We start from the raw sequence: 27,935 nt of genomic DNA on the forward strand, positions 1-27,935 counted from the left end.
AGGTTCTTTAGATGGTCTCGAATCTGATCTTCTCCTACAGTGGGCAGTTCTACATTCTCCCAGTCCCTGCCTTTGCCTTCTGTGACTTGGGCTGCGTGTCTGGAGCTTTTGCCAGTGAAGACTGAGGCAAAGAAGTCATTGAGAACCTCAGCCTTCTTCGTATCCCGGGTAGCCAGGTCCCCCGTTTCCTTCCGGAGAGGGCCTATGTTTTCCCTAGATCTCTTTTTATCACTGACATATCTATAGAAGTTTTTCTTGTTGCCCTTGATGTCCCTGGCCAGATTTAACTCTATCAGGGCTTTAGCTTTCCTAACCTGATCTCTGGTTGCTTGGACAATTTCTCTGTGTTCTTCTCAGGCTACCTATCCTTGCTTCCATCCTCTGTAGACCTTTTTTTTTGTGTCCTAATTGGTCCAGGAGCTCCTTGTTCATCCATGCAGGCCTCCTGGTGTTCCTACCTGACTTCCTCTTTGTTGGGATGCACCGCTCCTGAGCTTAGAGGAGGTGATCCTTGAGTATTATCCAGCTTTCTTGGGCCCCTCTTCCCTCCAGGGCCTCATCCCATTGTACTCTAGCAAGGAGATCCCTGAAGAGGCCAAAGTCTGCTTTCCTGAAATCCAGGGTAGTGAGCTTGCTGTGCACCCTTCTTGCTTCCCTAAGAATCTTGAATTCCACCATTTCATGATCGCTGCAGCCAAGGCTGTCCTTGAGCGTCACGTTCCCCACCAGCCCTTCTTTGTTGGTGAGAACAAGGTCCAGCAAAGCACCTCTCCTTGTTGGTTCCTCTACCACTTGGAGAAGGAAGTTATCGTCAGTGCATTCCAGGAATCTTCTGGATTGCCTATGCCCTGCTGTATTGTCCCTCCAACAGATATCAGGGTGGTTGAAGTTCCCCATGAGGACCAGGGCTCGTGAACGTGAGGCAGCTCCTATCTGTCTGTAGAGGGCCTCATCCACTCAGTCTTCCTGGTCAGGTGGTCTGTAGCAGACCCCTACTACCATGTCCCCTGTCCCTGCTCTCCCTTTAATCCTGACCCATAAGCTCTCAGTCGGGACCTCATCCATCCCCAGGTGCAGCTCCATGCACTCCAGCTGGTCCTTGACATAGAGGGCAACTCCTCCTCCTCTTCTTCCCTGCCTGTCCTTCCTAAAGAGCCTGTACCCTTCTATTCTGACACTCCAGTCATAGGAGTCATCCCACCACGTCTCCGTGATGCCAATAAGATCATATCCCAACAGGCACACACACACTTCTAACTCCTCTTGCTTATTCCCCATGCCGCGCGTGTTGGCATAAAGGCATTTAGGTTGGGCCCCAGATGGATCTGACTTCCTGGCTGGAGCGGCTAACAGAGCAGGCAGGGGAGGAAAAAGAGTTCAGGTAATTTGCTCGAAAACAGTGGTTATTCACAGAAATAGAGGGGTTTATTATATCCCTAGTTTAAGATAAACAAGTATCTTGATTGCTCTGGGCATCTCTGATTCTTATGGACCTTAAAAAGAAGCTGCAAAAGCACAACAGCTGTCAGGATTGGGCTAACGATTGCGGACATGGGGGGTATAGGAGAGTGCAAGAGCAAAATGTTCAAACAACCTATGTAATTCAGTATTTTACATGGAAAACGCTTACCTGTTGTTTTGTGAGAGTTTAATATATGAAATGTGAAATTGTGCTGCAAGAAGATTTCATTTTGTCTGTGGCTCCTTTTGATTTTACTGCAGATTTAGTAGAGGAATTCAGTATTCGTAAGGTAAGAAAGATGGAAGGCAAAATGAAGCCATTTGGTTTAATTTTTTTTTTCTTTTTCCTCCCCTTCCCCGTGCTTTTAATTACCAATATTTTACCAGTTGTCCCTGTAGCATCTTGGACTTGTGTGAGGATTAAATTCTAGTATTGAGCATCTACTAGAAAGTTTTGATTAAGTTAGCTCTTGCTATCTGTTAGAAACTACCATTGCACTGAGTAAACATTTTGATTATTTTTTTTTGTTTTGCACAGTCCAAATTAAAAAATAGGAAAAATACTTTAAATCAGTGAGTTGAGTCAGCCCTGATGATGAAATGCCATTATAATTCTACTGCTGTGAAACTTACTTTTGTAGGCTTTCCTACCATCAGCGAATAATAGACATTGTTCCTGCAAGTTTTTCTGTCCTCAGTCCTGCAAATCCAGTGTGTATTTACAAATATGGAGATGAAAGCAATAGTAAGTATTTAAGTTACTAAAACTTCAATTCTAAGCAAATTGTTTCAAAGCAAGGGAGTGTCCTAGCTTGAGTGTCAAGTCACTTAACTTCATGAAAGAGAACTCATCTGAAATTTTTCCCTCTGAGGGTGGTGAGGCACTGGCACAGGTTTCCCAGAGAAGCTGTGGCTGCCCCATCCCTGGCAGTGTTCCAGGCCAGGTTGGATGAGGCTTTGGGCAACCTGGTGTAGTGGAGGGTGTCCCTGCCCATGGCAGGGGAGTTGGAACTGGATGATCTTTGAGGTCCCTTCCAACCCAAACCATTCTGTGATTCTATGAAATAAATATGCTTGATTTTGATCTAGTGCTATGGATCTATCTGGATCTTTGTAATCTAAACCTTTTTTAAAAAAATAAAATAAAAATCTAGCTGTATGAAGTTAAATCATGCTGAGGTGACTGCAGTCTAGGTGCTACAGCATTGCTTTGATTTACCAGGAGTCTAAAAAAAAAAAGAAATTTTCATTTATTTCCATCATTCAGGCAGAATACTGTGCAGAAATGAATGTAGCAAAAGATAATATGGACTTGGTTTTGAATGAATGGGGCACAATAAAATATTTTACTAAGCAAATTTGGTTTAGTGACACAAGCAGAGAGGCAGTGAATCATGTGAAGGATCTGTCATTATCAAAGGCAGAGATAAGTGAGAAAATGCAGGTACATATTGCATTTTCAAGAAGCTGATGGAAATTAGAATGGAGTTTTAATCAGAGGAGTTATTCCCCCCTCAACTCTGAAGGTGCTAGAAAAGGGCTTGAATTTGTGAAGAATAGGAAACCCATTGATGAATTTTATGGAATGGTCATGTGGACAGTGGTATTGGGAGCAACAAGTTTTGGGGGTAGCTGGGAAGTGTGCATGCTTCTCTGAGAAACACGCTGATGTAAAAATATTCATTCCATCCTAGACTTGAAAAGGATTACATGAACTTTCTGTTTTAATTTAGGGTCTCTTCCTGGGTATACTGTAGCACTCTGTTTAACGATCGCAATTAAAAATAAGGCCAGTAACAATGAAATCTTCAACATTTTAAAAGATGTGCCTAATCCAAATAAGGATGACAACAATGGTAAGGACATCTGATATTAGGCATTGCAAGGTTGTCATTAGTTTTGCATCTAAACCATTTTGCTGTCCCGTAGTTATGGTTTCTGCTGCTAATTGAACTGTATGCTTTCCTTTCTAATAGTTGGTTTCAGTTTAACAATAAATGGAATTAACATACAATTGTCAGTGTTTCTTCTGTTATTGTGTACAGAGACAGGTCTGTTCTAGTTAACAGAAGCAACCTGGCCCTTGATGTGGGTTCTGCTAATTATCCACAGAGGTGGCATGAAGGATTTTTAACGTTTTCCTTTGCCTTCAACATTAGAGCTCATTTAATGGTGTCAGTTTTGTCCCAAAGTTCCAGTGCCTTTGTCCTACTTAAGAGCTTGCCTTCTGTTGATGTAGTCCCATAGCAGTTAAAGCTAGTACCCTGGCTATCTTAGCTTTCCCTAGATCTAAATGAAACTGGCATTCTCACAATAGGACTTTGCTCAAGTTCTTTCCAGCTTTGCTGTTGGTCCAGCCACACCTAATGCTTGATTTCTAAAGCCAATGTGCTCTTGGGGTCTGAAAGGAGTGTGAGCTACAGGTTTGAGGAGTGATCTTTAAAACATAGGGACAGTTTGGGTAATTATGCAATACTTTTAAGTGTTCTGTTATGCAGGCACAGAGCAGCAGTGAGCCTTTTTTTGCTTGAGAGCCAGTATTGTTTTCCTTGATTTGCTATAAAGACCACATAGTAATCAGTGTTCCTTTTCTTACCCTTTATTGCCAGCAGGTCTTACAGTAGTGTCCAGGGGATTCAGAACCATTCACCTCAAGTGTCCCACATCCTCTATGCACAATTGGTGCCCCCCTTCCCCAACCATTAAAAATACCCAACCTCTGTATTATAATAATCTGCAGCTTCCTCTTCTCATCCATTCCTCCTTTCCCATGCTCTATGGCCTGCCTTGTCTCCAACCCAATGCAGACTTCTGCAGCATCTTCAGCTGTTGTTCCCTGCTTCTCTCCATCAGTGCTGTTAGATGACACTAGCATGGCTGTCTCTCTGCTGCTATTTCTCATTAACCTGGAACTATTTCTACATGTTTTCTCCATGACAGATGGAAGTCCCAAGATCTGAACCTTTTAGAAGATATTTACTAACTCCCTGTTCAGCCTTGCAAAATCCAGTTGCTGAAACTTAATTTTTGTAAAATGAATTAAAACAGTAAATTATCTTTAAAGATTTTGGAGCAACTTAAAATCTCTACTTGAAGTACTTATTGTTTTAACTTTAAATACTTTAAATAACTTGCAGATGAAGGATTCACCTTCAATCCTTTGAAAATAGAAGTTTTTGTACAGACTCTGCTCCATCTAGCTGCGAAGTCTTTCAGCCACTCCTTCAGTGCTCTAGCTAAGTAAGTGTGGTATGTGCATTATTTTGGGGCTTACAGAACCATTTCATTCTGACAGTGAAGTGCCTGATAAAATAACTCATCCACAGGCTTCGGTAACATTTTAGATGCTACACTATGTGATGTGATGGTGTGTTTTGGGCAGAAGCAGTAACACTACTAAAAGGAAGGTAATGTGAAAACTAGGTTACATAGCTGAATGGAGTTTTTAACAAGACCATACACATCTTAAGCATGTTGATTGCATTAGGGTGAGGGTTCTGTCTGCTTTAAGTCTCTTGCAAGTATAAAGGTACATATCAATCTGGGGTTTTCCTGTTGTCACATCTGGGCATGTCAGTGTTCTTCACCTGAGCATGACTCTGAGTCCATCCTTGAATGTCTGTGATTCAGTTCCTAATTCTACCAGTAGCCCTGTAGGAGTTCTAAAATAGAGACTGTTTGGTACTCAGTCATTATGCAGAAGCAATTAGATCTTTCCTGGAGTTTAATGTTGGCAGAAAGTGTGAGAGGAAATGTACATCTGTGCAGTGGAGGATGTTATAAATGTCTGTTATTGAAATAAAAAAAAACCAAAAATGTTTGTAGCTTTCTCAAATGCAAATGTTACTCCTGAAATTGAGCTGAAATAAATCCCCTTGTACCCTTCATTGTAGCCTACAAAGAAGTCCTTCAACCCAGCTCTCACCTTGCTTTTGTTACTAACAAAAGGTAGTGCCTGCACAAGCATACTGCTGTTGGATTGTGCTGTTGTGTTTAAATCAATCAATAACATGCAGTTTAGTTCGTTTAAAAAAAAAAAAAAACAAACACAAAACCAAAACAACAAACGGGGGAGATCATTTGTGTGGCAGTTCACGAACTCATTAAATGCATAGATATTTCTGTATGTGACTCCTAATTATGAAAATTTAATCTACCTAAAATATAAAGAGAGTTAATAGGAAGTCTTAAGTAATCTTTCTAACAAGTGTGATGTGTTATGATTCTTTCTGCATACTATTGCAAAGTCTTGAGAAACACCCACTGTGTAATGAAAAATATCCTAGCTAGTATCCGAATTAGCTACTTGCAAATCAATTACATCCTCTTAATGATAGTTTCTAAATCAAACAAATGAGGCACTCTGTCTATACTTTCCTTTGAAAGAGGAAAGTTATTGCTCAAGCCCTGCCTTCTCTGTTTTCGGTTTCATTTGCATTACTGAATTTTATTTAGACTTACAAAGTCCAAGAGACAAAGAGCTGTTACCCGACTAGAAGAAAAGTTGGAGCTCAAAATGGTCACAGTGCAGCAGATAGCTTATTGCCTGTCCTGGAGGTGCTTGCAAGTGCTTGACTGCTTTGTGATGCTAATGAATTTTATGTTTAGAAGACCCCAAAGAATAATGGGAGGGGAGTACTGCTGCAGCTGACTTTAAAATGTACTTAGTGCAGTTTGCCCTGCTTTTTTTCTCTCACATCAAGCCTTACCTATTCTTCCTTAACTGTCCAACAGCACATTATGCTACTAGTATCTGAAGGCTGGGAAGCCACCATAGAGTGGATCAGGTGGTTTGTTTCTTTGCCATGTATTCTGTATTCTGAAGACTGATGCGTATTTAAATGTACAAAGCCATATAGCGTATGCATGGGGAAAACCTTTCCTAAACCCCTTTGGCTGGCTCCATCTCTGAGTTCACAAGCATAATGTACTTTGGAGCATCACAGAGAAGGAACAGCTGGTGGATTAGTTCATTTTAAAATTAATCATTTGTTGAGTGTCCTGAGGAGCAAGTGATATTGCTTCATGTTGAGTGACTGAATACCTCCCGTGACAGTATCATGTCTTCTTGTGTGTTACAACAACCAGTATGACTCAAAATTGGTTAAGTCGGTGTTTGTTTTTTTTTAAAAAAAAAAAAACCACATCTTCTTAAATATACTTAAGCAATATAAAATTTATTCTAGAATGTTTTTGGAGTGCATGTTCTTAAAGACATGCTTTAACTTCTAGAGGATTGACTGCAACTGTTTAAGAAAAATGAGATTAAAATAACTTATTTTTGACACTGCATACTTGATGCTGTTAAATTCAGTATGAAAGAGGTGGTCATGTGTCTTGCTGAATTATTTTTCTATTTATACAACTTTATATACTTTACAAATGTAAAAGCTTTATTTTTGTCTGCACATGGAAGATTTGTGATGACGGTTTATAACAAACGATGGTCACTAGCCTACAGTCAGTAGCATAAGGAACAGGACTCTGTATTCAGAGCTATAGTGGTTTCACTGCTGCATATCAGCAGTGATATCCATAAGGTTATAAAAAGTACTTATTTGGTTCGTGTCAATATGAGACAATGGATGTGCAAATAGGTGGCGAGGAGTAGGGTGTGCTATTCAAGATAAGTGATTGTCTTAGTTTAAGATCTCTGTGAAATGCAAAAACGTGAACCTGCGAAATGCCTCATGATGCTGCTAACCAGGAGCCCCAATTGTGAAATGTGTTCACCTGATACATGGCAATATAAAACAATGTCAGGGCCACACAGTGAAATATGACCTTCTCTGTATAGGTAACCTTTAACCATTCTGTTCGTTCTTGTATAACCGTAGTCCTAGAGAAAGCAGAATGGTATGGATATAGTTCTCGCTTCTTGCAAAAGCCACCTAACGTTTTTGCTTTACTGCCAGTTGCAAGGTGTTAGACAAGAGGGGCCTGGGGGCCTGTATGCGCTTAATCTCTAATCTCGCTTAACCACTTTTAAGTTAGCTTACTTAAGTCATGTATCTGTAAGTTGCATAACCCTTGTGTAAGATAAGCAGGAGCCAAGATGGAGAACAAGGACGGTCCTGATGACTTCGCAGAGCAGAGTCATGATGACTTGGCTAATCTTCTGGGGAGGTGAAAAAGTCATCACGAGGAAGACATACAGCCTTCATCCCTGAGACCCCTACTCACGACCACCAGGAGACACTGCGCATGCGCAACTGGGGGGGGTTAGGGGTGGAGACTATGGAGATGATTTCTCTGAGCTCATTGTAATAAGACCACCTTTTCTCAGAAATAATTAAGAATATGTATTAGTAAAAGGAATATAAACCAGAAATAGGAACTATACAGTGTGCGTCTTGGTGGAGCGGAGACTCCCGGCACACCCAGCGCTGTTTGCTTGCTTTTATTCGCCTAATAAATTGTAAACTTTAATTGGAGTTGTGTTTGGGACTCACTCATTTATCACAAGGTCAAAAGGAGCCATTTAAACTTTATAGCTACATTACATAAACTGGGCTGTGATTACTGACATAGGAGTCAGCTTAACTCTACTGAAGTAGATGCTCTCAGAGCTTTCCTCAGTAGAGGGGAGATTGAATAATGGTCTACGGTTATGGAAACAACTATCAATAGGCACAGCCCAAGGCACAAAAAGCAGTAAATTTCACTCTGCCTGCATATAGATAAGCACACAGAGCAGCAGAGTTCTCCCCTGCATTTCAAGGGGGAGAACATTTTCTCCCCTGCATCCCATACGTTCAAGGCCAGGTTAGATGTTCAAGGCCAGGTTGGACGAGGCCCTGAGCAACCTGATCTAGTTGGAGATATCCCTGTTCCTTGCAGGGGGGTTGGACTAGATGACCTTTGAAGGTCCCTTCCAGCCCTAACCATTCTATGATTCTATGATTTAAAAGCATGAGAACTGTAGCCTAGCTTTGAGGAGTAAGTTTGCCCCTGAGGCAGGGTTACATTGCTTTTAGGAGTTGTGTTGTCCCGTCTCTGCAACCTTTTAAACTCAGGACAGTTCTATTTATCAGGGGGTAGCCTTTCCAGTATTGTTGCAGATTGGCCAAAAGGAAATGTTGGGACCATCTAAACCATTTACTATGTGTCTCCTGCTTCATTGCCCTGATCCTAACCTGTCCATTGACTTGTTATATTTCTTTAAAGGTTTCATGAAGTCTTCAAAGTACTTGCTGAAAGTGATGAGGGGAAACTCCATGTCCTGAGAGTTGTATACGAGGTTTGGAAGAATCATCCACAGGTAAGACCACCAATGGCAGATATTTGTTGAAGTTTCCACTCACAGAAAGTCATGTTAAAATATAAAGCATTACAATTTCCTTTGTTTACTTAAAAATACTGTCTATTGTCTATTTGTATTTAAAAGAATTGACGTTATGTTTACTACTGTTAAGTGCCTTAAACTGGACATCAAATTTATTCTCTATCAGTGAGAGTTTCACGTTAAAAGTTCAGTGTAGAAGACTTTCAGCTTTGTGCTATGCTCTGGTTTACAAGAGAATAACAAAACCCAAACCAAACCCAAACCAACCCTGTTTTTCTTCAAAATTTCAATACTAGAACAGTGTTCTCGTGCTTTATTCTTTTTAAGATATAGATCTTGTAACACAGAAGTAGGTTGAAGAGACAACCTGGTTAGTAGGCCAAAAGAGAGAAGCTGGTTATTTAGCACTTGTGTGTTTTTTCACTAGCAATCACAATGAGCCATAAAAACCAGGTTGGAATCAGTTATGCACAGATAGAGCAAGTAAATCTGCTTTTAACCAATGTTCAGAACAGATTTGTCTGTGACACTACCATGGTTACAGTTCATTCCTGAGTCTGATGAAATAATGTGCTGAAAGAACTATGAAAAATACCTTAGTTGTTTAAAACATGCAATTTCTTCATAGCAGTTGTTTCCCCATGTTGTTGTTGTTTTGTAAATGGAGATCAGTAAGGAACTTGTGTTCAATTTTTATGCGTTAGTTATTTGGATATTTCTCCCTGGTGTGTTTGTAATATATGATATTATGTCTGGAAGTGATTGGTACCTCAGTTGCGTGAGTCAGACTTCCAAAAGTAAACTCATTGAGTGCTGGAGAATCCTTGCATCTGCTACTGGACCTAAGGCCCATTTTCTAGGGTTACTAAAAGATTACTTTTAATATTCTTAAAAGTCAGGTCCTGAAAGAGAGGTAAGATATTGTAAAATAGCTTTTTTAATAAAAGGATTTAAAAAAGCAGATATTAAATATATATATACATTCCTACCTGAAATATCAACCTTTAAAAAATAGGTGGTCACAGCCTCAACTATTTTCTGGGGACATAAAGACTTTGATGTCATAAAGGGAAACTAACATCAAGACTGAATACTTTGACAAATTCCTATATCTGTGTTACATGAAGGCTCAAACTAGGTAATCTGAATAATGCCAGGAATATTTTCTTAAGACAAATGCATATAGGAAGCAATCTTGGAAATTGATGAGTCATGAGTTCTCTGATTCATTCCATTAATTTAGTTTTCTACCTTAAATTGAGCTTTGTTACACTTCCCTATTTGAGAATGGATGATTATGAGAATAAATATGTTGCAGGTAGGGTTTCTTGGGTATTGCGGTATGGAATACGTGAATAATTAGGATGGGCCCTTTCTTCTGAATGGCACAAAGCTGTTCTAATCACAAGATAGTTTTTGTAGCTACCAGCTTGATTTTTCCACAAGCCTCATCAAGGTAGGGTCCTGTAGCAAATACTTATATACAGTGCTGGTTTCATTCTAGAATGAAGAGGTCCTGCAGGAACGAGCATATGGTTGTTGTTGGGGGACTGTTGCAGTCCGAGGAGAGTAAGCTAGCAGTTGCTGCTACCTTATGGTTATGTAACAGGAACACATCTTCTGGTTGGATACTCCAATGTTGACTGTTGGGACTTGCTTCTCTGATGTCTTGTCTCAAAATTCAGTTCTTGTATTTTTGCTCTTGGGAATAGCAGAAGTATTCACTTGAATGAAAAGTGAAGTCATCGCTCTCTTGAGGAGTAAAAACAACTTGTTAAAATGTGAATGCATACTTGGCATGATTGATACAGCTCCCCTAGTCTGAGCATTTTTAGGTTCAGCAAATGAGAATGTCTACTTTAAGTGGTACTAGCTTCCTAAAGTGTTTGAAATCACCCATTAGTTTGACTAATGTATTTGCAAAGTTGCATAAAACCAAACTTGACTCTAATAGCTTTTCATACAACCCAGCATTGGTTATACCTTAGTCCACAGTAATTTCACAGACTCCGTGTTGCAGCAGGTAAACTTGACCAGTTCTTGTGGTAGGAATGACCGCCTTGTCTTTCCCAAAATGTAGATGATTGCTGTTCTTGTGGATAAGATGATTCGAACACAGATTGTTGATTGCGCTGCAGTAGCAAACTGGATCTTCTCTTCAGAACTTGCACATGATTTTACTAGGTAATAAGTGTGGAATTTCTGTCTTCAGTTGCTTTTTATCTGAATTTTTATTTTAAATGGTTAAAATCCATTTTTTAAAAAACTTAAAATAATTGTAGTTTTAACTTTCAGTATTTTGTTTTAAACTCTACATAAAATTGTGTGTTCCCTAAAGCACAAGCTTTAGTATTTTCCTCTGAATTGCAGCGTGCATTTCTATGTCCTGCAAAAAACTATGCTAGCAAGATTCATGCAAGTAGCCTGTAAGTTTGACAAAGTGGAAGGAGAAGCTCTAGGACCATTTCTGGACAAGAACCATTAACCCTTTTGTATAGCTGCTAGCCTGGTAGAGTCTTGGCTTGCACCTAGGGCATGTATCCTGTGTCACCCTCAGATATATTGTTAACTGAGAGGGGGAAAAATGCTTAGACCTGGCAGTTTGATGCTAGTAGTGTTGCAGAATGATTCTGAAATAAAGCGTTGGTTTGGTAATTTAGTGCAAAGTACAGGTAAGAAGTGAGTGATATGCTTTCTTAATATTGAATGTTTTCTCACTCCAGCAGATGTCCTAGGTAATAATGATGAAATGTTGTAAATTTCCCCCAGATCAATGTTGTGTGCTTCTCTATTTGTTTATTAATTTAACTTGCTCTGTAGCAATATAAAGTTGCCCTGTTTCTGATGGTTTGAATAAAAAGAGTTGAGAATTATAGCAGACCTGTGCATTTTCTATCTTGGAACAGTGTGCAATTTACTGTTTTGGGTTCTGCATCTTTCCTAGGTTTTATGTCTGGGAAATCTTACATTCCACAATTCGTAAAATGAACAAGCATGTACTGAAGATTCACAAAGAACTGGAGGAGGCTAAGGCAAGATTGGCAAGACAGCACAAAAGAGTAATTTGTTGTGTTTTTTTTTTTAATGCATATATTTGACACTAAGTAACCTGCAGGCTATCATGTTTCAGACTGACACGCAATTGGTTCTTGGAGGGGCTGAATGAAAATACTGTCAGGAGGCATATCTACACATGTCACCGTCTTTAGTACTAGGACACTAAAGTTGACACATTTTTTGTGTGTCTTTTTAAAGGCTGTTAGAGCCTGAGAATTCAGTGAAGTCTTTAAAGAAGTTCACATGCATTTGCACCATTCAAGGTTTTTCTCGTAAGTTTTTGTTCCAACATGAGCTTCTGTCACTCTGTTTTTTGAATCTTGGTTCTTGTTACATTATTGAGTAGCAATAGGAACAGTCAAATTCATACTCAAGTTTATTGTAGGTTCTGTTAGTTACTTTCAGATTTTACTAGTAAGTAGTCATTTAGGACCTCATATCTTGTATAGAGAAGTGCATGGAAACAGCAAGCTGTCATTGAGAAGCAGAGATAGTTGTCGTCGTTCTTTTAACAGATGCTGCTGGATTTGAACAGTTGCATCTGCTTTTTGCTTCTCTTGGTTTTTATTTTTGAATGTCCTTGTATGACCTTGACCTGGTTTCAGCTGGGATAGAATTAATTTTCTTCTTAGCTAGAATAGTGCTGTCTTTTGGATTTAGTATGAGATTTGGTATGAGAAGAATGTTGATAATAAGCTGATGTTTTTAGTTGTTGCTAAGAAATCAAGGATTTTTCAACTTCTCATGCTTTGCTAGTGTGCAGGTGCACAAGGAGCTGGGAGGGAACATAGCCAGAGCAACTGATCCAAATTGGCCAATGGGATATTCCATACCATGCAATGTCCTGCTCAATATATAAATGAGGGTTGGCTGGGAAGTTCTGTCTCTCTTTTCTGGGATTGTGGTTTCAGGATTTCTCTCCTCTGGGATCACTAGCTGGGGATGGGCTGGGTATCGGTCAGCGAGTGGTGAGCAATTGTTCTGTGCATTACTTGTTTGCATATTATATTATTATTATCATTATCTATTTTATTTTATTTCCATTATTAAATTATTCTTATCTCAATCCATGAGTCTCCTTCCCTTTACCCCTCTGATTCTCTTCCCTCATCTCACTGGGGGCAGGGGAGAGTGAGTGAGCGGCTGCATGGTGTTTGGCTGCCGACTGGGTTAAAACCACGACAGACCTAGACTACTATTTACAGTGAGATGACTATCAAATATTTTAAGACACGTTGTGTGGATTCTTAAGTCCTAAGTGATAGTAGAAACTTGTTATTCCTGGACAAGCAGCTGGGTTACTGGGATTTTGTACTACACTTGGAAAAAGAAGGTGCTTTCTGTGCCTTCCCCATCTGAGTGTTTTATGGCACCAAATACTGTCAATGTCCCTAGCCAGCCACTCCAGTCTAATTAGACCTTTTTTAATTAATTTATGGCTATTTTGGGGCTTCGGGTCTAAGTAATGATGCTGTAAAGTATGGTGAGAGTGGTATCTCCTGTAGCAGCCCCAGAGGGCAGGACCCAAGACAGTTTGGCTGACTACAATATTTAATCCTGATATTGAATGAAGCCAATTTATAGAAATTATCTTAATTTCATAGAAAGGAGAGTATTTCCTTGTTGATCTATGGTCTTCCAGTACCTGCACAAAACACTAGGCTACTTCTAAATCTTTGGCCTAGGTCAACATCAGAATTTGGCACAACATGGGACACACGCAGGATCATGCAAAAAATGTCACCAGCACAAGTCATTTCCTATGAGCATCAGCTGAGAGATCACTAGGACCTCATGGTTTGCTGATGTCAGTTCATCCAAATTCTTTCACCTCTTTTCCTTGCTCATTCCCAGCAACAGCCATGGTAGTTGCTTACCTCCTCAATCTATGTTCATCAGCAATTAACAAATGTTTGTGAGTATTGAAGAGCTATTAATTGATTTCACTGTGAGGCAGAGATTGTCTGGTATCATTCAATAGATATGCCTATGTTTTTGTTTCTGTACTGTCTCCTAGCTGCAGCTCTTGAGTACAGAGTGCTTTAAAGGGCAGTGTTATGCCATGAGATAACTTTAGTAAGTAAATATATTTAAGTCTGGCTGGGATGGAGTTAACTTTCCCCATAGCAGCCCTCATAGTGCTGTGCTTTGTAGCTGTAGCTAGAAGGGTGTTGATAACACACCCATGTTTTGGCTATTCCCACAGCACGGAGACTGTCTCTCCAACCACCCCACCCCCAAAGTCCATTAAGCTGGGGGTGGGCAAGAGGTTGGGAGGGGACAGAGCCAGGACAGCTGACCCAAAGTAACCAAAGAGATACTCCATACTATATGATGTTGTGCTCAGCAATAAAAGCTAAGAGAAAGGAGGAGGAGGAAGAGGGGCATTCATTATTAAGGTGTCTGTCTTCCGAAGCAGCCACTATGCACACTGAGGCCCTACTTCCCAGGAAGTGGCTGGATATTGCCTGCTGATGGGAAGTAGAGAACAAATTTTTTTTGTTTTGATTCCTCCCATGGCCTTTGCTTTTCTTTATTAAACTGCCTTTATCTCGACCCAGAAGTTTTTCATCTTATTTTCTCCCCCTGTCCCGCTGAGGAGGAAGAGTGATAGAGCAGCTTGGTGGGCACCTGGCAGCAAGGTTAACCCGCCACAGTAAAGTAGACAAAATATGAGTAGTTCTGGAAGTAGATGCTTTACCAGACTGCAGTTCCTCATTGAGAATGTAAAATGTCAAATTTTGATGGCCCCAGTGCTAAGTGGACTGGCATATTATGAGATGAGGCCAAGGCTTACCTGCCTGCTCCTAGGGGATTTAAGTGTCCACTGGTTCTTGAGCAGTTAGTCTAGGTTGAGGGGAGGGGTATGATCCTAGGGTGAAGAAAATGTCAAAACTCTCAAGTACTACAAATTCTCAAGTCCTTCTGCTTTAAATATTGCAGTAATTCAGAGTTGTCAGAGTATCTTTCAAGTTACTAGTTTGCATTCAAAAATATGAATTGCAAGTGTGATTTGCACACAGTAGGTGAGTTAGCACATGTCCCTATTTTTGTCTTAAGTTGCACATATTCTTTTTACAAAAAAAAATATGTATATAGCTGTTAATTTATGGATATTATTGCAGACAAACAACACCATGAGGCTGAAGCGATATCTGTAACTGAATGTATTGAATGTGCCTTACTCTACCAGATTCCCCTTTTCTTGCTATACATCATTTAATCACAGAATGATTGAGGTTGGAATCACAGAATGTCAAGGATTGGAAGGGACCTCAAAGGATCATCTAGTCCAATCCCCCTGCCGGAGCAGGACCACCTAGATCAGATCACACAAGAACGCATCCAGGCGGGTTTTGAACATCTCCAGAGGAGACTCCACAACCTCTCTGGGCAGCCTGTTCCAGTGTTCTGTTATCCTTACTGGGAAGAAGTTCTTCCTCATGTTTAAGCGGAACCTCCTATGTTCCAGCTTATATCCATTTCCCCTTGTCCTATCATTGGATGCCACTGAGAAGAGCCTGGCTCCATCCTCATGGCAGTCACCCTTTACATATTTATAAACATTAATGAGGTCCCCCCTCAGTCTCCTCCAAGCTAAAGAGACCAGTACAGCCCGGTACAGGCCAGTATAGCCCAGCTATGCTCCCTCAGCCTTTCCTCATAAGGGAGATGCTCCACTCCCTTCATCACCTTTGTGGCCCTGCACTGGACTCTCTCCAGCAGTTCCTTGTCCTTCTTGAACTGAGGGGCCCAGAACTGGACACAATATTCCAGATGCGGCCTCACCAGGGCAGAGTAGAGGGGGAAGAGAAGAAGGAACCTCTGGACATCATCTTGTTAAATCCCTCTGCTCAAGTAGGGCCACCTAGAGCCGGTTGCCCGGGAACATGTCCAGATGGTGTTTGAATATATCCAAGGAGGGAGACTCCACAACCTCTCTGGGCAACCTATTGCAGTGCTCAGTCACCCTCACAGTAAAAAAGTGTTTCCTTATGTTCAGGTAACACTTCCAGTGTTTTAGTTTGTGCCCATTGCCTCTTGTCCTGTCACTGGGCACCACTGAAAAGAGCCTGGCTCTGTCTTCTTTGTACCTTCCCTTCAGGTATTTATATATATTGATAAGATTCCTCCTGAGTCTTCTCTTCTCCAGGCTAAACAGTCCCAGCTGATTCAGTCTTTCCTCAGGAGAGATGCTCCAGTACTTCAGTCATGCTTGTGGCCCTTTGCTGGACTCTCTTGTACTGAGGAGCCCAGAACTGGATACAGCACTCCAGGTGTGGCCTCACCAGTGCTAAGTAGAAGGGAAGGATCGCTTGCTTCCCTCGACCTCCTGGCAATACTTTGCCTAACATAGCCCAGGATACCATTAGCTTCCATTGCCGTAAGGGCATATTGCTGGCTCATGTTGAACATGGTGTCCACCAGGAGCCCCAAGTTCTTTTCTGCAAAGCTTCTTTTCAACTGGTTGGCTCCCAGCATGTACTGATGCATGGGGTTGTTTCTCCCCAGGTGCAGGACTTTGCACTTTTCTGTGAAGCGCTGGAGGCTCCTATGGGCCCATTTCTGCAGCCTGTCGAGGTCCCTCTGGGTGGCAGTGTCACCGAAAATGCAGACAGAACCTCTCTAACGCAGTTTACAGTGTTAGAAAGCAGGCATTGCTTTATTGCGGCGCCGGGTACATGGGGGGATATCTCCTCCTGGCATGCACACCTGGCCCCTGGACAGAAACTTAATTATACACTAGGATCATGCATATTCACAACGTGTTTACATATCCATTGCTATTCTCTTAAACAATTGGTTAATTTTCTCTCGCTTTACGTGTAAGTTACTTCGCATGCTCAGTTCTCTTCCTCCGCCCCTTTCTTTTGGGTCTGGGGTATGTTTAGGGCAGGTGGTCCGTGAGTCGGTGGTGGCGATCTCCCCCGTCCGGAATTACCTTTTCCCCAAGTCACTGCTGCGCATGTTCACAGCTCAGAAAAACATGAGAACAAAGTTTATACGTTCTCTGGGATGTTCCCTTCAAGGGCAGACAGTTCTGGATAAAGAGTCTCCCTTCTAATCACTCCCGGCAGCTTCAAGGATGCTCGTCTTGTTATGTCCCTTAGGTATGTGCGAACCGCCTACTAAACCCTTCATGAAATTCTTACAAGTTTTAACCCCTTCGTTGTTGGATAACAGCAGCACAACCCTCTGGTGTATCAGCCACTCCTGCCGGTTTTGTATTGTCGACGAACTCGCTGAGGGTACGGTCTGTCTACCCACCATCCAGATCACGAATCACGATGTTGAACAGGATCGGACCCAGCATTGATCCCCGGGGCACACCGCTAGTTACTGGCCTCCAACTAGACTTCATGCCACTGATCGCCACCCTCTGGGCCCAGCTGTTCAGCCACTTTTCAACCCACCCCACTGTCCGCTCATCCAGCCCATGCTTCATCAGCTTCTCTATGAGGATCTTACGGGAGAAGATATCAAAAGCCTTCCTGAAGGCTAGGTAGACGATATCTGCTGCTCTCCCCTCCCCTCGTCTACCAAGCCAGTCATTTCATCATAGAAGGTTATCAGGTCGGTCAAGCATGGCTCCCCCTTGGTGAATCCACGATGACTACTCCTGATGACCGTCTTGTCCTTCGTGTGCCTGGAAGCGGTTTCCAGGGTTAGCTGCTCCATCACCCTCGCAGGGATCGAGGCGAGGCTGACCAGCCTGTAGTTCCCTGGGTCCTCCTTCTTGCCCTTCTTGAAGAGAGGGGTGACATTTGCGTTCCTCCGGTCCTCAGGCACCTCTCCCAATCGCCAGGATCGATCAAAGATTATCGAGAGTGGCTTCACAATGACATCTGCCCGCTCCCCCAGCGCTCACGCGTGCATCCCATCAGGGCCCGTGGACTTATGCACATCCGGTTTGCTTAAGTATTCCCTGACCAGATCCTCTTCCACCAAGGGTACGCCTTCCTTGCTCCAGACTTCCCCCCTGGTCTCTGGGGCCTGGGATTCCTGAAGGCTGCTCTTGCTAGTAAACAGAGGCAGCCTTTTCTATGTTCTGTGTCACCAGGTCCCCTGTCTCATTCAGCAATGGGCCCACATTTTCCTCAGTCTTCCTTTTGCCACTTATATACTTGCAGAAGCTCTTTTGGTTGTGTTTGACATCCTTTGCCAGTGTCCTGGTTTTGACTGGGACAGAGTTAGTTTTTCTTTTTAAGCAGCTGGAAGAGCTCTGTGTTTTGGTTTTAGTCAGGGATTCATTATGAGAAGAATGTTGATAGCACACTGATGTTTATAATTGGTGCTGAGACAGCAGGAACCTTTCAGCTTCCTGTGTTTTTGCCAGTGTGCAGGAGCACAACAGGATAGGGGGGAGCATAGCTGGGACAAAGGGCCCACACTTTCCCTTATGATTCAAACTCAGACTTAGGATTGAGGGCTAAATTGGCCAATGAAGTATTCCATATCATGCAATGTCATGCCCAGTATAAAGATGAGGGTTGACCGGGAAGAAGGGCTCTTGCTCTACTGAGGGCGCTTGCTCTTCCAAGGGTGCTCTCGGTCTCTCAGAGTGCTCTCTCTCTGTCATTCTCTTTTTGGGCCTCTCACTCGTCTGAGATCATGGTGTTGGGGCTTATCTGTTTTGGGATCACTTGCTAGGACAGGATGGGCGTTGGTCACTGTGTGGTGAGCAATTACACTATGCATGACTTGTTTGCATATATTATCATTATACATATATATGTAAATATAGGCCAAGTGCAAGGTCCTGCACATGGGTCGGGGCAATCCCAAGCACAAATACAGGCTGGGTGGAAAACGGATTGAGAGCCACCCTGAGAAGGACTTGGGAATGCTGGTTGATGAGAAGGTCAACATGAGCCGGCAATGTGCACTTGCAGCCCAGAAAGCTAACTGTATCCTGAGCTGCCTCCAAAAAAGTGTGTCCAGCAGGTCAAGGGAGGTGATTCTGCCCCTCTACTCTGCTCTTGTGAGACCCCACCTGGAGTACTGCGTTCAGCTCTGGAGTCCCTAACATAAGAAGAAAGTTATGCTGTTGGACCGAGTCCAGAGGAGGGCCACAAAGATGATCCAAGGGTTGGAGCACCTCTCCTATGAAGGCTCCGGAGTGATCTTATTGCAGCCTTCCAGTACCTAAAGGGGGCCTACAGGAAAGCTGAAGAGGGACTTTTTACAAGGGCGTGTAGTGATAGGACAAGGGGCAATGGATTTAAACTGAAAGAGGGGAGATTTAGATTGGATATAAGGAAGAAATTTTTTACATTGAGAGTGGTGAGGCACTGGAACAGGTTGCCCAGATTAGTTGTGGCTGCCCCATCCCTGGAAGTGTTCAAGGTCAGGTTGGATGAGGCTTTGAGCAACCTGGTGTAGTGGAAGGTGTCCCTGCCCATGGCAGGGGGGTTGGAACTAGATGATCTTTAAGGTCCCTTCCATCTCAAAACATTCTATGATAAATATATTATTATTTTATAATTATTACTTTAAATTTTATATTATTATTATTAAATTGTTCTTATTTCAACTTACGAGTCTCCTTCTCTTTTCCCCTTTAATTCTCTTCTCCATTCCCCAGGGGTGGGGGAGGGTGGGAGGATGAGCTAGTGGCTGTGTGGCATTTAGTTGCCAGGTGGGCTAAACCACAACAGCCAGATTCAATTCCACATGAATTTTAGCTCTCCTAACATCATCCATGTATTCTCAGACAATATCTCTGTATTCATCCAGGTTACCTGTCTCTGCTTCCATCTTCCTTTTTGTGTTTGATTTTGGCCAGGAGTTCATTGTTCATCTACACAGGCCTCTTGGCATTTATGCCTGGCTTCCTACTCTTTGGGATGGACCATCGTTGAGCTTGGAGGAGGTGATCCTTGAACATCAACCAGCTTTCTTAGGCCCCTTGTTCCTCCAGGGCCTTATCCCACAGGATGCTTCTAAGCAGATCCCTGAAGAGGCCAGAGGCTGCTCTCCTCAAGTCCAGGGTTGCGAACTTGCCTTTTACCCCTCTTCCTCCTCTGAGGATCCTGAACTCCACCATCTCATAGTCACTGCAGTCAAGGCTGCCTTTGACCTTTGCATCCCCGATGTGCCCCTCCTTGTTGATCAGTAGGTGGTCCAGCAAAGCACCTCTCTTTGTTGACTCCTTTATCACTTGGGTGAGGAAGTTGTCATCAATGCACTCCAGGAACCTCCTAGATTACTTATTGTCATGGTTGTCCCCATTTTTAAAAAGGGAAAAAAAGAAGACCCAGGGAACTACAGGCCAGTCAGTCTCACCTCTGTGCCCGGCAAGATCATGGAGCAGATCCTCCTGGCGACTATGCTAAGGCACATAGAAAACAAGGAGGTGATTGGTGACAGCCAACATGGCTTCACTAAGGGCAAATCCTGCCTGACTAATTTGGTGGCCTTCTATGATGAGGTTACAGCATTGATGGATAGGGGAAGAGCAACTGACATCATCTACCTGGACTTATCCAAAGCATTTGATACTGTCCCACACCACATCCTTATCTCTAAACTGGAAAGACGTGGTTTTGATGGATGGACCACTCGGTGGAGAAGGAATTGGCTGGATGGTCGCACTCAAAGAGTTGTGGTCAACGGTTCAATGTCCACGTGGAGGCCAGTGACGAGTGGTGTTCCTCAGGGGTCAGTACTGGGGCCAGTGCTATTTAACATCTTTGTTGGTGACATGGACAATGGGATCGAGTGCATCCTCAGCAAGTTTTCAGATGACACCAAGCTGTGTGGTGTTGTGGACACGCTGGAGGGAAGGGATGCCATCCAGAGGGACCTTGACAGGCTGGAGAGATGGGCCTGTGAGAACCTCATGAAGTTCAACAAGGCCAAGTGCAAAGTCCTGCACGTGGGTCGGGACAATCCCAAGCACAAGTACAGGCTGGATGGAGAATGGATTGAGAGCAGCCCTGAGGAAAAGGACTTGGGAGTGCTGGTGGATGAGAAGCTCAACATGAGCCGGCAATGTGCGCTGGCAGCCCAGAAAGCAAATCGTATCCTGGGCTGTATCAAAAGGAGCGTGGCCAGCAGGTCGAGGGAGGTGATTCTGCCCCTCTACTCTGCTCTTGTGAGACCCCACCTGGAATACTGTGTTCAGCTCTGGAGTCCCCAACACAAGAAGGACATGGAGCTGCTGGAGCGGGTCCAGAGGAGGCCACGAAGATGATCCGAGGGCTGGAGCACCTCTGCTATGAAGACAGGCTGAGAGAGCTGGGGCTGTTCAGCCTGGAGAAGAGGAGGCTCTGGGGTGATCTTATAGCAGCCTTCCAGTACCTAAAGGGGGCCTACAGGAAAGCTGGAGAGGGACTTTTACAAGGGCGTGTAGTGATAGGACAAGGGGCAATGGATTTAAACTGAAAGAGGGAGATTTAGACTGGATCTAAGGAAGAAATTTTTCACTCTGAGAGTGGTGAGGCACTGGAACAGGTTGCCCAGAGAAGTTGTAGATGCCCCATCCCTGGAAGTGTTCAAGGCCAGGTTGGATGAGGCTTTGGACAACCTGGTGTAGTGGAGGGTGTCCCTGCCCATGGCAGGGGGGTTAGAACTAGATGATCTTTGAGGTCCCTTCCAACTCTAACCATTCTATGATTTTTTTAACCCCAGCTGGCAACTAAGCACCACACAGCCATTCACTCACTCCCCCACAATGGGATGGAGGAGAGAATCAGAAGGGTAAAAGTGAGAAAACTCATGGGTTGAGATAAAGACAGTTTAATAGGGAAAGCAAAAGCCATGTGCACAAGCAAAGCAAAACAAAGAATTCATTCACTACTTCCCACGGGCAGGCAGATGTGCAGCCATCTCCAGGAAAGAAGGACTCCAGCATGCGTAACAGTTACTGATTGCATCTGACAGAGTCAAAGACAAAGCACTATATGATCATGCCTCTCTGTTGGCCAGAGGTTTCAGCACCATCTTGAAACTGTTGTCACTGTGTTGTTCTCCAACTTCAAGGATAGAGACACTGAGCAGTCTCATCAGTAAGAGCCACTGTAAAATGTGTTGCTGCCTGAGGTGTTACACTCCTTTTTAGTACCTGACTTTCCTGGCATCATCACCTTGGCACTAGGAAATGGGACCCCAGGGCTCTCCATATTCCTTGTCAGACTCTCTGTTGGGATAAGGCTGCAGCAAAACCCTTTCTGTCCCTGGCATGCACACCTCCTTGTTGGGCCACTGGAGTCTAAGCTTTCCACTCTGTGATTAGAGGGCTAGTGCCCTCTGCCATTTTACAGCATTAGCTTGAGCAACCTTTCTCACTTGCATGAATTTTATTGGTCTTTCTGGGACTAGTTGTCCCTGGGGTTTTTGAGGAGGGCCACCAGCTTGTGCTTACATCTTCATGTGGTTGCAGAGGCTTGTCACAGCCTAGTTGATGTTTTCCATTATCTAAGCCCATCAAAGGGTTCCTTGCCCATCAGTAGGCCTTGCTGGAGCCAACCTTGGTGGTACAAGAACTGTCTTTCGTTGCCCTTAGGTGAAGCACATGGAATGATACTATCAAGTTGTATTGGGCAAATTAGCAATTATGTCCAGTAATGGAGATCAAATTGGTATTGTGATGAACTGTTTATTGCAATTGCTATGTTTTGCTAAGTGTAGCTCACATTCGTATCATGATTTCAGTATATTTTGTATCACTGCTAAATTAGAAATCCTGTGTAGCATCAACTATCTTCAAATAAGTACATTTGACATACCCTCCACATGTGGAATATCTAAAAGGATCTAGTCAGGGAATATTGGACTCTGACATCTGGCCATAGGGGATGTGCAAGAAAGCTGAGCACCCATTAAAATTGATTCTGTCACCATTTCCCTGTGTAACATCATCCAAGTCATTTCACTCCTTAATCTTCCACTGATCACAAAAGTAATAACACTGCTGTCTTTGCAGGACAGGACTTGTTCAGGTTCCTGTCATGACAATGTGCACTGGAAGTGCAGGCCTCATAGCTGTGGGAGCTCTGAACTTTGCGATTGCCCAGTCTCTGCAAAACAAACCCTCAGTTGGAATTTATTAATTCCTGACACCTCACAGATTTTTTTTTTTTTTCAACTGCCTCTTATTTTCTCCCCACGGCCCCAACCCTTTCACACCTCATTTTCATTTTATAGTGGTGGGCACTCAAATACGTCCAAGCCATTTGACAGGCTTTCAGCACTTCCTCCTCCACTTTCATGTTTTCTTGGATCTTACTTTGCTTCTGGATTTCTTCCAGTAGCATCCTTCCTTTCCAGTCATGGTACTGACTTATGTCTGGTTCTCTGGAGCGTCTCTTCCCCAAGAAATTGCAGCAAGGAATTCACAGTTCCAGAGCCTGGTCTCAAGCATAGCAGGACAGGCCCTACAAAGTAAAGTAAGCAGCAGTTTAGCACTCACAGAGGACATTCAAATCCAGTATTAAACAATGCATTAAAAAATCTGGAGGGGAAAATATTAAAGCACTTGACTGGAAAGATTTCTGGAGTTTATTCACTGTGGGGAATATTTTAACCATTAAATAATTTTGGTTTATATCTATAATTTTTATGCATCACATTTTCCTCCTTGCTTGTTTCTCTGGAAGTTAATGGACCTGAGAACTAACAGCACCTTACACAAACACTAGACAACTGAAAAAAGTTCAAGCCGCTCTCCACACACCAGCCTTTGTTAATCCTATTCAGCTACTCCTGTGCTGTTAGTGCTGGCTGGACTCCAGTAGCCAGGGGGTAGATGTCTCCCTGGTATGATTCTAACTGCAAACAAATAGGAAATCCAGAGTCACATCAGACACTAGTTACAGTTAGATTTGGTACCATGCTTAGGAGCATGGCAGAGGAAGTAATATTTTTTTTTTTATCTTGGATTGAGATGTGCAGCACAAACATTTACCAGCACTGACACAAAATTTTCTCACCTGCCCTGAGCTTCCCTCCTCCTGATCTAAATCATTGCTTGGAAGAAGAGAATTTTAAAGGTCTATTTTAATTCATTTTGGTAAGGCTTTTTACACATCCAGACAACACATTGGGAGATGGGTAACATGGCCCTTGTTAACGCAATGGATACAAAGGATTGACACAAGCCACAAAGCATCAGCCAGTCTGAGATTAATTGGTTCAAGGAATAACATTTGAGGAACACAGGCTGCATAGCCTGCTCACTTCTTACCATAACTCTTCCAGTGGGCAACACAGCTCCTCCAAAACAGCACGCCTCCTGCAGAAGAAAAGACCTCTCCTGGTGCCAGAAAGAAGCCCCAGGCACTCCCCGCAGCTTGGAACTTGGAGAGGTGCTTTTACCATCCAAAACTCTGTCTATGTCAAAGCCTCTGCCCTGGCAGGGGCAACTGCTCTAACAACTGCTGGAGAATCTGCCTTGTGGCATGTTACTGCCATACCTGAGATTGTTACACTGGTACAAGTTCAGCTGAGGCACCTTTCTGCACAAACCATTGTACCTACTGGCTGTGCCTGTTAGCTGCCCTCTAGGAGTTTCCTTCTAGGCCTGGCTCTTATATTGGCCTCTCCCAAGCACCTGCTAAAAGAATGCTTGACTCTTCCCAATCAGAGACAGCTGCAACAAAGGCTCCATGTACCTTGGAGTATAGGACTTTCCTTGTGCAGGGCTTTTCCTTATCCAGTTACTAGATAGCAGATCTGATGTAATGTACTCTTTTTTTTAAAGGGGAACTAGCATGGTATTTTTATTGGTATGAGATTGTCTGCCTTTCTGGCCCTTTTTAACTGGAGAGCATCCACTAGGTTTCATATGTTGTCTTCCCGCTTGAACACCCTTGGCTCCAGTCCCTTTCTTCTAGCTGTGCTAACCCACCAGATCCATCTGAGCATTGTGCCATTTCTGGCACAAAAGATATTTGGTTTTGGCAGTCCTGTGACATCAGTGAGGCTCTTGAATGAAATCTGAGTCCTGGAACAGTTTTTAGACAAGTTTTTAAAAAGGTCTGCCACAGATATGTTACTGAGCTGCTATTTGTCTGTTGATCATAGTCAGCCTACTGTCTTTTTGTGGCTCCACTAGAAAATGATCTTGCAAGTCTTTAAACCTGTGTGATGGGTTGATTCCATCTAGCAACCAAGCACCACACAGCTGCTCGCTCACTTTCCCCTGCAGTGAGATGAGGGAGAAAATAGGAAGAACAAAAGCAAGAAAAACTGGGTCAAGATAAAGACAGTTTAATAAGTGAAGGAAAGAGGAAAAAAAAACAAGTGATACAAAGGCAGTCACCCACCACCTCCCACCAGCAGACCAATGCCCAGGCACTCTCCAAGCAATGGGTACCTTGGAAGACCAAACCTCCGTTTTTTTATTGCTGAGCATGAATGGCATGGAATATCCCTTTGGTCAGTTGTGGTCAGCTGTCTCAGCTGTGTCTCCTCCCAGCCTCTTGCTCACCCCCAGCCTAGTCACTGGAGGGGCAAAGTGGGAAAAAGAAAAGGCCTTGATGCTGTGCAAGCATTATTCAGCAATAGCTAAAACATTGGTGTGGTGTTGTGGTGGGTTGACCTTGGCTGGCAGCCAGATGCCCACTCAGCCACTCTCTCACTCCGCCTCCTCAGCAGGACAGGAGGATAAAAGAGGTGGAAAATCTCATGGATCAAGATAAAGACAGGGAGATCACTTACCAATTACCATTAAGGGCAAAACAGACTCGACTTGGGGAAAATTGGATTTATTGCCAATTAAAATAGATTTGGGTAGTGAGAAACAAAGACAAAATTAAAACGATACCTTCTCCTCAACATTTATCCAAGGCTCAACTTCACTCCTTCATTCCCGACTCCTCTACCTCCTCCCCCTCAGCATCACAAGAAGGATGGGGAATGGGGGATTGAGGTCAGCTCATAATAGTCATAGAATCATAGAATGATTTGAGTTGGAAGGGACCTTAAAGATCATCTAGTTCCAACCCTCCTGCCATGGGCAGGGACATCTTCCACTACACCAGGTTGCTCAAAGCCTCATCCAACCTGGCCTTGAACACCTTCAGGGATGGGGCAGCCACAACTTCTCTGGGCAACCTGTTCCAGTGCTTCACCACCCTCATAGTGAAGAATTTATTCTAAATCTAAATCTCCCCTCTTTCAGTTTAAAGCCATTGCCCCTTGTCCTATCACTACATGCCCTTGCAAAATGTCCCTCTCCAGCTTTCTTGTAGGCCTCCTTTAGTTCCTCTCTGCTGCTTCTTCCTCCTCACACTTTTCCTCTACTCCAGCATGGGTCCTCTCCATAGGCTGCAGTCCTTCAGGGAATATCCACCTGCTCCACTGTGATCTCTTCACAGGCTGCAGGGGAATCTCTGCTCTGGCACCTGGAGCACCTCTTCCCCCTCCTTCTCTGACCTTGGTGTCTGCAGGACTGTTTCTTGCATTTTTTTTCCCAGTTCTCTCTGCTGTGTAGCGTTTTGCCCTTTCTTAAATATGTTTTCCAGAGATGCCACCAGCTTCTCTGATGGGCTCAGCGTTGTCCAATGGTGAGTCTGTTTTGGAGCTGGCTGGCACCAGCTGTGTCCAGCACAGGGTGGCTCAGGTCTCTTCTCACAGAGTCCACCCCTGCAGCCTCCCCTGCTGCCAAAACCTTGCTGCATAAACCCAATACAGTTTTCAACACTGTTTTAGTCACAGATCTAAAACACAGCATCATGTGGGCTGCTACAAAGAAAATTAACTCCACTCAAGCCAGACCCAGTAGAACCTCCGTGATTCTTCTGTTTGTTTTTTTTTTTGGTTTGTTTGTTCCCAGGCCTTTTCCATCCTGACATTGTCTCAAGTTGATTCAGTTTAAGCTTCTCATTCTCCTTCCTTCCAAATTTCCTTCTTGAATTGTATTTATAAAATAAGCAACTCTCAACATATGGCACTTGAAAGGCTACAGAGCAGCTTCAGTTGTGCTGCAGACTTTGTGTTTGGTCAGTCAAGAGGCCTGTTTATTATTCCAATGGATACTAGCAGAATCCACAGGTAGTCACGTCTCCAGTTAGTTGTGTCTCATTTTTACTTACAGCGAGAAAGTGATGAAGATGATGATGACGATGACCAAAGCAGTGATAGGGAAGATGGACCTCTAGAAGAGCAAATAGAACGTTTGCAGGAGAGAGTAGAATCAGCCCAGAGTGAACAGAAGAATCTCTTCCTTGTTATATTCCAGGTAACGATGGGTGATGTCTTTGCAGCATCATTTGTATCTTAATCATTTTCTTGGAGTGAATACATGGGAAGGGGTAGATGGGCTTATTCTGGATAAGAATCGAAGAACTGCCTAACTCCCCTAAGCAATAATTGTTTCAGCATCAAGAGCCTGAGAAAATGAATTCTTTTGATAGCATGCAATTTCCTAAACAAACAAAAGGTATTTTGAATATAAGTAGTTACTCTACTTAGTGTCTCCTAAGTGAAATATTCATTCTGATATTGCTATTCAAAGCTTCTGTCTGTCAAATGTCCCGTGGATTATCTCATCTGAGGCTAGTAACCTATTTTCATCTGAAAAGATTTGCTGAACCAACATTCTATTTGTGTTCTTCTACAGCGTTTCATTATGTTGTTAACTGAACACTTAGTGCACTGTGAAACTGGTGGGATTGATGTATTTACGCCTTGGTACAAAAGCTGTATAGAGAGGTTGCAGCAAATCTTCCTACAGGTAAGATTCACTTCTTGGTTTGGAAGGCTTTAGGCAGCTGCTGGAGAGAAAAGCTTACATGATTTGAGAGCTGAGCTTGGTCACTTATTTTTACCAACTCCATTAGAACAGACACAGCTGGCATCACCAGTCTTTTTCAGGGACTAGTGTGAGTTTTGGCTGTGTCTGTCTGGTTTTGACCCCATCTTTGCTACAGACTTGATAAACAACTGGAGAGTGAGCTTCTTGATTTGTTTCTTGCACTGTGAATATAGTGCAAAACAATATTGAGATGTGGTTGTAAACGTAGCTGAGTTTTTCTTACCATATGTTATAGTAAGGGTAGAGTCTTGAGAGAACAAGTATACCAAAATAAGTGCCTAATAAATGGATGAAAATGTTTTAAATTTATGTATGTGATCATAATGAATAGCTATTTGAAAATATAGTTTGAAACTCTTGACTCTATATTAA

General features: G+C 43.1%; 1 protein-coding gene across 3 annotated transcripts in view; it reads left to right on the forward strand.

Moving 5' to 3' along the window:
- LOC147526052 (nuclear cap-binding protein subunit 1-like) overlaps positions 1-27,520 on the forward strand; it is a 38,093-nt gene extending 10,573 nt beyond the window's left edge. For 2 of the 3 annotated variants that reach the window (XM_086630576.1, XM_086630574.1), the window contains exons 5-12: positions 2,103-2,206; positions 3,195-3,317; positions 4,599-4,701; positions 8,629-8,722; positions 10,827-10,930; positions 11,691-11,805; positions 26,844-26,987; positions 27,369-27,520. In XM_086630576.1, the coding sequence (XP_086486702.1) occupies positions 2,103-2,206; positions 3,195-3,317; positions 4,599-4,701; positions 8,629-8,722; positions 10,827-10,930; positions 11,691-11,805; positions 26,844-26,987; positions 27,369-27,515 (934 nt within the window). In that variant the 3' untranslated portion in view covers positions 27,516-27,520. The remainder of the gene's footprint in view (positions 1-2,102; positions 2,207-3,194; positions 3,318-4,598; positions 4,702-8,628; positions 8,723-10,826; positions 10,931-11,690; positions 11,806-26,843; positions 26,988-27,368) is intronic. The other variant, XM_086630575.1, reaches the window with a different exon arrangement.
- Positions 27,521-27,935: the final 415 nt, after the last annotated feature.

Source organism: Tauraco erythrolophus, unplaced genomic scaffold (genome assembly GCF_009769465.1).
Source record: "Tauraco erythrolophus isolate bTauEry1 unplaced genomic scaffold, bTauEry1.pri scaffold_37_arrow_ctg1, whole genome shotgun sequence".
NCBI classification, from domain to species: domain Eukaryota; kingdom Metazoa; phylum Chordata; class Aves; order Musophagiformes; family Musophagidae; genus Tauraco; species Tauraco erythrolophus.